The sequence below is a fragment of the Pholcus phalangioides genome, unplaced genomic scaffold (assembly GCF_987345545.1).
Source record: "Pholcus phalangioides strain wild (caught in Gottingen) unplaced genomic scaffold, Ppha-v1.0 ptg000047l_1, whole genome shotgun sequence".
Lineage (NCBI taxonomy): Eukaryota > Metazoa > Arthropoda > Arachnida > Araneae > Pholcidae > Pholcus > Pholcus phalangioides.
The window spans coordinates 143108-156883 of NW_028301632.1; the positions used below are offsets into that span (position 1 = coordinate 143108).

At 50.3% G+C, this 13776-nt stretch overlaps 1 protein-coding gene across 1 annotated transcript in view; it reads left to right on the top strand.

Moving 5' to 3' along the window:
* LOC149063737 (uncharacterized) overlaps positions 1–2795 on the top strand; it is a gene marked incomplete at its 3' end in the record, with an annotated part of 59217 nt that extends 56422 nt beyond the window's left edge. Inside the window, exon 17 of the mRNA XM_089255667.1 lies at positions 2292–2795. Within this exon, the coding sequence (XP_089111793.1) occupies positions 2292–2795 (504 nt within the window). The remainder of the gene's footprint in view (positions 1–2291) is intronic.
* Between the last annotated feature and the right edge of the window lie 10981 nt (positions 2796–13776).

Here is a 13776-nt window from a genome sequence, read left to right on the forward strand (position 1 = left end):
CAGTCAAAAGGAAATGAAAAACCGCCATTGCAACATGCAGAAATCGGTATGAAAATGTGACTCGATGAATAATCAATAGAAAATATCCGAGAAACCACTAATTATTTTGAATATGCCAATTCATAAAATGACTACTTTGATTGAAAGTTTCTGATTGAAATTATTATTTTACTGTTTTCACAAGTCACCTTCGTCAAGCTACCATTTTTGCAATCTTCTTTGAAGTTTATTACACATGACTGTTTCGATGAGATTTTAAAATAACTCAAAAAATATTGTCCTGTTTCATTGATTAATATTAATCTGATTAAAACGACAGCGTATAAAAACGATCGCATAGTCAACACAACGCACTGTATGCACCTTCCCCAAAAATGTTGACTTGATATTGAAAGAGAACAAATTACCACATTTTGGCAAAAAGTATTGATTTGGTTAAAAAAAATTTTCAAGTAGATCTCATTTGGCTAACACTTTAAAAATCTGGTGATAAATTTGCCAATTTAGTGGATGAAACTAATACGTAATTACACGTAACAACGAGGTTATACTATCACACTGCATTGAGAGTAGAAGCGCCAATCGTGAAGGAAGAAGGACGAACTTGGCTTCTAATGGGATTGAATATTTCAGCTCATTTTCAAGAAGTGACAACCCGCTGCTGGCGGAGAAATGCACTTTGGTTCGGTGTTTAGCATATAACTGTGACCGTTAGAAAAATGACACGTCGCAAAATTTTAAAAGCTTATAACTCACTTAATATTCGTCCGATCGAGAAATGGAAAACACTTTTCTATATTAGTTTTTCACAAGGAATCACGTGTGTAATTATTGGGCGGAAGATAGTTACCACCCTGTATATGTATATTGTTTGTAATTGCATTTTTAATTGGGTTGCTGTATTTTTTTAAATATATGACATTCATATTTTTTATGGACATCTTTTTCTCAGCACCTCGTTGGGCGTTTTGCCTGTTGAGGGGTTATATTTGTATTTGTATAAGCGTTTTTGAGATATGGGTTATATCCCTTTACAAGGTTTCCAAATGCTGCCAGTATATGGAGAAAACTGGGACAGCGACAAGTATTATAACTAGTGTGAATAACATAATTTATATTTCGTCCAAATATGAATTTTCTTAACCTCCTCAGTCCTAAACAAAAGTGGTGGTGCCTAGAATTAGTTTCTGCTGACAGACGAGTATGAATAAGTCACTACCAAATGTTTGCAACATCTAGAACTAATTTCGAAAATCATAACGACCGTAGCCTGTTAATATTTTGTGTGCGTGTTTGTAACTAAATTTTTTCTGTTTTCACGCACATGAAACAAATTTTTAGTAACTATCAAGAGTATCTTACCATTCAGTATTACCATGGTTATCCTATGCGAAACAATTGAATGATTTGAAGCTTTTGTCCATTTTGAATTTCGAATCAACCAAGTTCAACTATGTACAGTAGTACCTCTCCATAATGGACACCCATGGGAAAACCATTCTGTCCGCCAATGGAGAGATACGATGTACAGTGGAACCTCGTTTTTTCACGCCTTTCACTTTTACGCGACGTTCGGCTTAGGTCGCAATTGGTTCTTATACATTTAAATGATCAGTTACTGTAAAAGTGATGCAGTCCCCCACTCCCGGTGGTGAGAGCGCCGCATTATTAACAATCGTTTCGATAAAGAAAGTTTGATTAAATTTAACTTCAATTATCACTTTCACTGGTACATACATAATTCACAAATGGAGTAGTACAAATTAAACTAAAATAAATGTGAATAAGATGAAAAAATGTTATCAGTCTTTTAATGTTAGAAGACTTTACTCACACGTACCAACAAAACCAACATAACCATTCACATTTACCATTCTTGAACAAAGTTATGTTCCGTTAATTGAATAATTAATTGGCAATTTATCAACAAGAGCTCAGGATAAACATAATCATAGTTGAATATGATAAATTTTCGATATATGACAAAAATTAATAAATCATAGTTTGGAAAATATTTGAATTTGCCTAATTTTACTGTCCGCTATCGAAAATGTCTACTAACGGGGAGTAAAATACATTAAAGCACTATTCCACGGGACCCGGGATCAGAAAAGTGTCCGTTATGGAGGGTTCCACTATATATAAAACAGTCCGGCCAGAATATATTACTATCATGATGCACATGAAAGATTTACAAGTTTTCCTAGAATATTTTCATTAGTACCCACTTCCCGATCAAATGCATTTTAGATGAATAAAAATTAATAGAAAAGTTTTAATCTCATTCACAGCATTATCGCAAGAGAACAAACCAAAACTTGAAAAAAAACCGAAAAACCGAAAGATAATAAAGATTAATAATGAAGACGAAAAAAACAAGATGAACGTTAACGCTGCTAAACAAAGAAATAAAAAGGGAGAAAATAAAACTAAACAAATGGTTGAAAAAAAGGCGAAAAGAGCTTTACTATCAGAAGACCAAGTTCCTCAGCACGAATGTGATAGCAGTCTCTCACACGAATGTGTGCCATTTGAAGAATTACAATGCGAGAATTGGGATAACTTTAAAAGAAACAAATATTTCCAAATAGAGGAGCCATCGAAAAGGGGAAATTCGTCAGAAATTTGTATTAAACTGACCATAACAGAGAAAAGAGATGGCGAGGCATATGGAATAACAGCACCCGACAAGACGCTATGGGTCGTGAACGGAACAACCTACACCAAAGTGATCACGGCACCAGCAAGAGATGAGCTATACGGCGTCATCACTATCAGCGAGGCCATTTCGATGGGCATAGAGACCGTCGACGAAACTGACCTCACCGTGAGGACAACACCAATCGTTCCAGGCACGACAGCGAAACCGCCAACAGACGGCGAGGCATATGGAATAACAGCACCCGACAAGACGCTATGGGTCGTGAACGGAACAACCTACACCAAAGTGATCACGGCACCAGCAAGAGATGAGCTATACGGCGTCATCACTATCAGCGAGGCCATTTCGATGGGCATAGAGACCGTCGACGAAACTGACCTCACCGTGAGGACAACACCAATCGTTCCAGGCACGACAGCGAAACCGCCAACAGACGGCGAGGCATATGGAATAACAGCACCCGACAAGACGCTATGGGTCGTGAACGGAACAACCTACACCAAAGTGATCACGGCACCAGCAAGAGATGAGCTATACGGCGTCATCACTATCAGCGAGGCCATTTCGATGGGCATAGAGACCGTCGACGAAACTGACCTCACCGTGAGGACAACACCAATCGTTCCAGGCACGACAGCGAAACCGCCAACAGACGGCGAGGCATATGGAATAACAGCACCCGACAAGACGCTATGGGTCGTGAACGGAACAACCTACACCAAAGTGATCACGGCACCAGCAAGAGATGAGCTATACGGCGTCATCACTATCAGCGAGGCCATTTCGATGGGCATAGAGACCGTCGACGAAACTGACCTCACCGTGAGGACAACACCAATCGTTCCAGGCACGACAGCGAAACCGCCAACAGACGGCGAGGCATATGGAATAACAGCACCCGACAAGACGCTATGGGTCGTGAACGGAACAACCTACACCAAAGTGATCACGGCACCAGCAAGAGATGAGCTATACGGCGTCATCACTATCAGCGAGGCCATTTCGATGGGCATAGAGACCGTCGACGAAACTGACCTCACCGTGAGGACAACACCAATCGTTCCAGGCACGACAGCGAAACCGCCAACAGACGGCGAGGCATATGGAATAACAGCACCCGACAAGACGCTATGGGTCGTGAACGGAACAACCTACACCAAAGTGATCACGGCACCAGCAAGAGATGAGCTATACGGCGTCATCACTATCAGCGAGGCCATTTCGATGGGCATAGAGACCGTCGACGAAACTGACCTCACCGTGAGGACAACACCAATCGTTCCAGGCACGACAGCGAAACCGCCAACAGACGGCGAGGCATATGGAATAACAGCACCCGACAAGACGCTATGGGTCGTGAACGGAACAACCTACACCAAAGTGATCACGGCACCAGCAAGAGATGAGCTATACGGCGTCATCACTATCAGCGAGGCCATTTCGATGGGCATAGAGACCGTCGACGAAACTGACCTCACCGTGAGGACAACACCAATCGTTCCAGGCACGACAGCGAAACCGCCAACAGACGGCGAGGCATATGGAATAACAGCACCCGACAAGACGCTATGGGTCGTGAACGGAACAACCTACACCAAAGTGATCACGGCACCAGCAAGAGATGAGCTATACGGCGTCATCACTATCAGCGAGGCCATTTCGATGGGCATAGAGACCGTCGACGAAACTGACCTCACCGTGAGGACAACACCAATCGTTCCAGGCACGACAGCGAAACCGCCAACAGACGGCGAGGCATATGGAATAACAGCACCCGACAAGACGCTATGGGTCGTGAACGGAACAACCTACACCAAAGTGATCACGGCACCAGCAATAGATGAGCTATACGGCGTCATCACTATCAGCGAGGCCATTTCGATGGGCATAGAGACCGTCGACGAAACTGACCTCACCGTGAGGACAACACCAATCGTTCCAGGCACGACAGCGAAACCGCCAACAGACGGCGAGGCATATGGAATAACAGCACCCGACAAGACGCTATGGGTCGTGAACGGAACAACCTACACCAAAGTGATCACGGCACCAGCAATAGATGAGCTATACGGCGTCATCACTATCAGCGAGGCCATTTCGATGGGCATAGAGACCGTCGACGAAACTGACCTCACCGTGAGGACAACACCAATCGTTCCAGGCACGACAGCGAAACCGCCAACAGACGGCGAGGCATATGGAATAACAGCACCCGACAAGACGCTATGGGTCGTGAACGGAACAACCTACACCAAAGTGATCACGGCACCAGCAAGAGATGAGCTATACGGCGTCATCACTATCAGCGAGGCCATTTCGATGGGCATAGAGACCGTCGACGAAACTGACCTCACCGTGAGGACAACACCAATCGTTCCAGGCACGACAGCGAAACCGCCAACAGACGGCGAGGCATATGGAATAACAGCACCCGACAAGACGCTATGGGTCGTGAACGGAACAACCTACACCAAAGTGATCACGGCACCAGCAAGAGATGAGCTATACGGCGTCATCACTATCAGCGAGGCCATTTCGATGGGCATAGAGACCGTCGACGAAACTGACCTCACCGTGAGGACAACACCAATCGTTCCAGGCACGACAGCGAAACCGCCAACAGACGGCGAGGCATATGGAATAACAGCACCCGACAAGACGCTATGGGTCGTGAACGGAACAACCTACACCAAAGTGATCACGGCACCAGCAAGAGATGAGCTATACGGCGTCATCACTATCAGCGAGGCCATTTCGATGGGCATAGAGACCGTCGACGAAACTGACCTCACCGTGAGGACAACACCAATCGTTCCAGGCACGACAGCGAAACCGCCAACAGACGGCGAGGCATATGGAATAACAGCACCCGACAAGACGCTATGGGTCGTGAACGGAACAACCTACACCAAAGTGATCACGGCACCAGCAAGAGATGAGCTATACGGCGTCATCACTATCAGCGAGGCCATTTCGATGGGCATAGAGACCGTCGACGAAACTGACCTCACCGTGAGGACAACACCAATCGTTCCAGGCACGACAGCGAAACCGCCAACAGACGGCGAGGCATATGGAATAACAGCACCCGACAAGACGCTATGGGTCGTGAACGGAACAACCTACACCAAAGTGATCACGGCACCAGCAAGAGATGAGCTATACGGCGTCATCACTATCAGCGAGGCCATTTCGATGGGCATAGAGACCGTCGACGAAACTGACCTCACCGTGAGGACAACACCAATCGTTCCTGGCACGACAGCGAAACCGCCAACAGACGGCGAGGCATATGGAATAACAGCACCCGACAAGACGCTATGGGTCGTGAACGGAACAACCTACACCAAAGTGATCACGGCACCAGCAAGAGATGAGCTATACGGCGTCATCACTATCAGCGAGGCCATTTCGATGGGCATAGAGACCGTCGACGAAACTGACCTCACCGTGAGGACAACACCAATCGTTCCTGGCACGACAGCGAAACCGCCAACAGACGGCGAGGCATATGGAATAACAGCACCCGACAAGACGCTATGGGTCGTGAACGGAACAACCTACACCAAAGTGATCACGGCACCAGCAAGAGATGAGCTATACGGCGTCATCACTATCAGCGAGGCCATTTCGATGGGCATAGAGACCGTCGACGAAACTGACCTCACCGTGAGGACAACACCAATCGTTCCAGGCACGACAGCGAAACCGCCAACAGACGGCGAGGCATATGGAATAACAGCACCCGACAAGACGCTATGGGTCGTGAACGGAACAACCTACACCAAAGTGATCACGGCACCAGCAAGAGATGAGCTATACGGCGTCATCACTATCAGCGAGGCCATTTCGATGGGCATAGAGACCGTCGACGAAACTGACCTCACCGTGAGGACAACACCAATCGTTCCAGGCACGACAGCGAAACCGCCAACAGACGGCGAGGCATATGGAATAACAGCACCCGACAAGACGCTATGGGTCGTGAACGGAACAACCTACACCAAAGTGATCACGGCACCAGCAAGAGATGAGCTATACGGCGTCATCACTATCAGCGAGGCCATTTCGATGGGCATAGAGACCGTCGACGAAACTGACCTCACCGTGAGGACAACACCAATCGTTCCAGGCACGACAGCGAAACCGCCAACAGACGGCGAGGCATATGGAATAACAGCACCCGACAAGACGCTATGGGTCGTGAACGGAACAACCTACACCAAAGTGATCACGGCACCAGCAAGAGATGAGCTATACGGCGTCATCACTATCAGCGAGGCCATTTCGATGGGCATAGAGACCGTCGACGAAACTGACCTCACCGTGAGGACAACACCAATCGTTCCAGGCACGACAGCGAAACCGCCAACAGACGGCGAGGCATATGGAATAACAGCACCCGACAAGACGCTATGGGTCGTGAACGGAACAACCTACACCAAAGTGATCACGGCACCAGCAAGAGATGAGCTATACGGCGTCATCACTATCAGCGAGGCCATTTCGATGGGCATAGAGACCGTCGACGAAACTGACCTCACCGTGAGGACAACACCAATCGTTCCAGGCACGACAGCGAAACCGCCAACAGACGGCGAGGCATATGGAATAACAGCACCCGACAAGACGCTATGGGTCGTGAACGGAACAACCTACACCAAAGTGATCACGGCACCAGCAAGAGATGAGCTATACGGCGTCATCACTATCAGCGAGGCCATTTCGATGGGCATAGAGACCGTCGACGAAACTGACCTCACCGTGAGGACAACACCAATCGTTCCAGGCACGACAGCGAAACCGCCAACAGACGGCGAGGCATATGGAATAACAGCACCCGACAAGACGCTATGGGTCGTGAACGGAACAACCTACACCAAAGTGATCACGGCACCAGCAAGAGATGAGCTATACGGCGTCATCACTATCAGCGAGGCCATTTCGATGGGCATAGAGACCGTCGACGAAACTGACCTCACCGTGAGGACAACACCAATCGTTCCAGGCACGACAGCGAAACCGCCAACAGACGGCGAGGCATATGGAATAACAGCACCCGACAAGACGCTATGGGTCGTGAACGGAACAACCTACACCAAAGTGATCACGGCACCAGCAAGAGATGAGCTATACGGCGTCATCACTATCAGCGAGGCCATTTCGATGGGCATAGAGACCGTCGACGAAACTGACCTCACCGTGAGGACAACACCAATCGTTCCAGGCACGACAGCGAAACCGCCAACAGACGGCGAGGCATATGGAATAACAGCACCCGACAAGACGCTATGGGTCGTGAACGGAACAACCTACACCAAAGTGATCACGGCACCAGCAAGAGATGAGCTATACGGCGTCATCACTATCAGCGAGGCCATTTCGATGGGCATAGAGACCGTCGACGAAACTGACCTCACCGTGAGGACAACACCAATCGTTCCAGGCACGACAGCGAAACCGCCAACAGACGGCGAGGCATATGGAATAACAGCACCCGACAAGACGCTATGGGTCGTGAACGGAACAACCTACACCAAAGTGATCACGGCACCAGCAAGAGATGAGCTATACGGCGTCATCACTATCAGCGAGGCCATTTCGATGGGCATAGAGACCGTCGACGAAACTGACCTCACCGTGAGGACAACACCAATCGTTCCAGGCACGACAGCGAAACCGCCAACAGACGGCGAGGCATATGGAATAACAGCACCCGACAAGACGCTATGGGTCGTGAACGGAACAACCTACACCAAAGTGATCACGGCACCAGCAAGAGATGAGCTATACGGCGTCATCACTATCAGCGAGGCCATTTCGATGGGCATAGAGACCGTCGACGAAACTGACCTCACCGTGAGGACAACACCAATCGTTCCAGGCACGACAGCGAAACCGCCAACAGACGGCGAGGCATATGGAATAACAGCACCCGACAAGACGCTATGGGTCGTGAACGGAACAACCTACACCAAAGTGATCACGGCACCAGCAAGAGATGAGCTATACGGCGTCATCACTATCAGCGAGGCCATTTCGATGGGCATAGAGACCGTCGACGAAACTGACCTCACCGTGAGGACAACACCAATCGTTCCAGGCACGACAGCGAAACCGCCAACAGACGGCGAGGCATATGGAATAACAGCACCCGACAAGACGCTATGGGTCGTGAACGGAACAACCTACACCAAAGTGATCACGGCACCAGCAAGAGATGAGCTATACGGCGTCATCACTATCAGCGAGGCCATTTCGATGGGCATAGAGACCGTCGACGAAACTGACCTCACCGTGAGGACAACACCAATCGTTCCAGGCACGACAGCGAAACCGCCAACAGACGGCGAGGCATATGGAATAACAGCACCCGACAAGACGCTATGGGTCGTGAACGGAACAACCTACACCAAAGTGATCACGGCACCAGCAAGAGATGAGCTATACGGCGTCATCACTATCAGCGAGGCCATTTCGATGGGCATAGAGACCGTCGACGAAACTGACCTCACCGTGAGGACAACACCAATCGTTCCAGGCACGACAGCGAAACCGCCAACAGACGGCGAGGCATATGGAATAACAGCACCCGACAAGACGCTATGGGTCGTGAACGGAACAACCTACACCAAAGTGATCACGGCACCAGCAAGAGATGAGCTATACGGCGTCATCACTATCAGCGAGGCCATTTCGATGGGCATAGAGACCGTCGACGAAACTGACCTCACCGTGAGGACAACACCAATCGTTCCAGGCACGACAGCGAAACCGCCAACAGACGGCGAGGCATATGGAATAACAGCACCCGACAAGACGCTATGGGTCGTGAACGGAACAACCTACACCAAAGTGATCACGGCACCAGCAAGAGATGAGCTATACGGCGTCATCACTATCAGCGAGGCCATTTCGATGGGCATAGAGACCGTCGACGAAACTGACCTCACCGTGAGGACAACACCAATCGTTCCAGGCACGACAGCGAAACCGCCAACAGACGGCGAGGCATATGGAATAACAGCACCCGACAAGACGCTATGGGTCGTGAACGGAACAACCTACACCAAAGTGATCACGGCACCAGCAAGAGATGAGCTATACGGCGTCATCACTATCAGCGAGGCCATTTCGATGGGCATAGAGACCGTCGACGAAACTGACCTCACCGTGAGGACAACACCAATCGTTCCAGGCACGACAGCGAAACCGCCAACAGACGGCGAGGCATATGGAATAACAGCACCCGACAAGACGCTATGGGTCGTGAACGGAACAACCTACACCAAAGTGATCACGGCACCAGCAAGAGATGAGCTATACGGCGTCATCACTATCAGCGAGGCCATTTCGATGGGCATAGAGACCGTCGACGAAACTGACCTCACCGTGAGGACAACACCAATCGTTCCAGGCACGACAGCGAAACCGCCAACAGACGGCGAGGCATATGGAATAACAGCACCCGACAAGACGCTATGGGTCGTGAACGGAACAACCTACACCAAAGTGATCACGGCACCAGCAAGAGATGAGCTATACGGCGTCATCACTATCAGCGAGGCCATTTCGATGGGCATAGAGACCGTCGACGAAACTGACCTCACCGTGAGGACAACACCAATCGTTCCAGGCACGACAGCGAAACCGCCAACAGACGGCGAGGCATATGGAATAACAGCACCCGACAAGACGCTATGGGTCGTGAACGGAACAACCTACACCAAAGTGATCACGGCACCAGCAAGAGATGAGCTATACGGCGTCATCACTATCAGCGAGGCCATTTCGATGGGCATAGAGACCGTCGACGAAACTGACCTCACCGTGAGGACAACACCAATCGTTCCAGGCACGACAGCGAAACCGCCAACAGACGGCGAGGCATATGGAATAACAGCACCCGACAAGACGCTATGGGTCGTGAACGGAACAACCTACACCAAAGTGATCACGGCACCAGCAAGAGATGAGCTATACGGCGTCATCACTATCAGCGAGGCCATTTCGATGGGCATAGAGACCGTCGACGAAACTGACCTCACCGTGAGGACAACACCAATCGTTCCAGGCACGACAGCGAAACCGCCAACAGACGGCGAGGCATATGGAATAACAGCACCCGACAAGACGCTATGGGTCGTGAACGGAACAACCTACACCAAAGTGATCACGGCACCAGCAAGAGATGAGCTATACGGCGTCATCACTATCAGCGAGGCCATTTCGATGGGCATAGAGACCGTCGACGAAACTGACCTCACCGTGAGGACAACACCAATCGTTCCAGGCACGACAGCGAAACCGCCAACAGACGGCGAGGCATATGGAATAACAGCACCCGACAAGACGCTATGGGTCGTGAACGGAACAACCTACACCAAAGTGATCACGGCACCAGCAAGAGATGAGCTATACGGCGTCATCACTATCAGCGAGGCCATTTCGATGGGCATAGAGACCGTCGACGAAACTGACCTCACCGTGAGGACAACACCAATCGTTCCAGGCACGACAGCGAAACCGCCAACAGACGGCGAGGCATATGGAATAACAGCACCCGACAAGACGCTATGGGTCGTGAACGGAACAACCTACACCAAAGTGATCACGGCACCAGCAAGAGATGAGCTATACGGCGTCATCACTATCAGCGAGGCCATTTCGATGGGCATAGAGACCGTCGACGAAACTGACCTCACCGTGAGGACAACACCAATCGTTCCAGGCACGACAGCGAAACCGCCAACAGACGGCGAGGCATATGGAATAACAGCACCCGACAAGACGCTATGGGTCGTGAACGGAACAACCTACACCAAAGTGATCACGGCACCAGCAAGAGATGAGCTATACGGCGTCATCACTATCAGCGAGGCCATTTCGATGGGCATAGAGACCGTCGACGAAACTGACCTCACCGTGAGGACAACACCAATCGTTCCAGGCACGACAGCGAAACCGCCAACAGACGGCGAGGCATATGGAATAACAGCACCCGACAAGACGCTATGGGTCGTGAACGGAACAACCTACACCAAAGTGATCACGGCACCAGCAAGAGATGAGCTATACGGCGTCATCACTATCAGCGAGGCCATTTCGATGGGCATAGAGACCGTCGACGAAACTGACCTCACCGTGAGGACAACACCAATCGTTCCAGGCACGACAGCGAAACCGCCAACAGACGGCGAGGCATATGGAATAACAGCACCCGACAAGACGCTATGGGTCGTGAACGGAACAACCTACACCAAAGTGATCACGGCACCAGCAAGAGATGAGCTATACGGCGTCATCACTATCAGCGAGGCCATTTCGATGGGCATAGAGACCGTCGACGAAACTGACCTCACCGTGAGGACAACACCAATCGTTCCAGGCACGACAGCGAAACCGCCAACAGACGGCGAGGCATATGGAATAACAGCACCCGACAAGACGCTATGGGTCGTGAACGGAACAACCTACACCAAAGTGATCACGGCACCAGCAAGAGATGAGCTATACGGCGTCATCACTATCAGCGAGGCCATTTCGATGGGCATAGAGACCGTCGACGAAACTGACCTCACCGTGAGGACAACACCAATCGTTCCAGGCACGACAGCGAAACCGCCAACAGACGGCGAGGCATATGGAATAACAGCACCCGACAAGACGCTATGGGTCGTGAACGGAACAACCTACACCAAAGTGATCACGGCACCAGCAAGAGATGAGCTATACGGCGTCATCACTATCAGCGAGGCCATTTCGATGGGCATAGAGACCGTCGACGAAACTGACCTCACCGTGAGGACAACACCAATCGTTCCAGGCACGACAGCGAAACCGCCAACAGACGGCGAGGCATATGGAATAACAGCACCCGACAAGACGCTATGGGTCGTGAACGGAACAACCTACACCAAAGTGATCACGGCACCAGCAAGAGATGAGCTATACGGCGTCATCACTATCAGCGAGGCCATTTCGATGGGCATAGAGACCGTCGACGAAACTGACCTCACCGTGAGGACAACACCAATCGTTCCAGGCACGACAGCGAAACCGCCAACAGACGGCGAGGCATATGGAATAACAGCACCCGACAAGACGCTATGGGTCGTGAACGGAACAACCTACACCAAAGTGATCACGGCACCAGCAAGAGATGAGCTATACGGCGTCATCACTATCAGCGAGGCCATTTCGATGGGCATAGAGACCGTCGACGAAACTGACCTCACCGTGAGGACAACACCAATCGTTCCAGGCACGACAGCGAAACCGCCAACAGACGGCGAGGCATATGGAATAACAGCACCCGACAAGACGCTATGGGTCGTGAACGGAACAACCTACACCAAAGTGATCACGGCACCAGCAAGAGATGAGCTATACGGCGTCATCACTATCAGCGAGGCCATTTCGATGGGCATAGAGACCGTCGACGAAACTGACCTCACCGTGAGGACAACACCAATCGTTCCAGGCACGACAGCGAAACCGCCAACAGACGGCGAGGCATATGGAATAACAGCACCCGACAAGACGCTATGGGTCGTGAACGGAACAACCTACACCAAAGTGATCACGGCACCAGCAAGAGATGAGCTATACGGCGTCATCACTATCAGCGAGGCCATTTCGATGGGCATAGAGACCGTCGACGAAACTGACCTCACCGTGAGGACAACACCAATCGTTCCAGGCACGACAGCGAAACCGCCAACAGACGGCGAGGCATATGGAATAACAGCACCCGACAAGACGCTATGGGTCGTGAACGGAACAACCTACACCAAAGTGATCACGGCACCAGCAAGAGATGAGCTATACGGCGTCATCACTATCAGCGAGGCCATTTCGATGGGCATAGAGACCGTCGACGAAACTGACCTCACCGTGAGGACAACACCAATCGTTCCAGGCACGACAGCGAAACCGCCAACAGACGGCGAGGCATATGGAATAACAGCACCCGACAAGACGCTATGGGTCGTGAACGGAACAACCTACACCAAAGTGATCACGGCACCAGCAAGAGATGAGCTATACGGCGTCATCACTATCAGCGAGGCCATTTCGATGGGCATAGAGACCGTCGACGAAACTGACCTCAC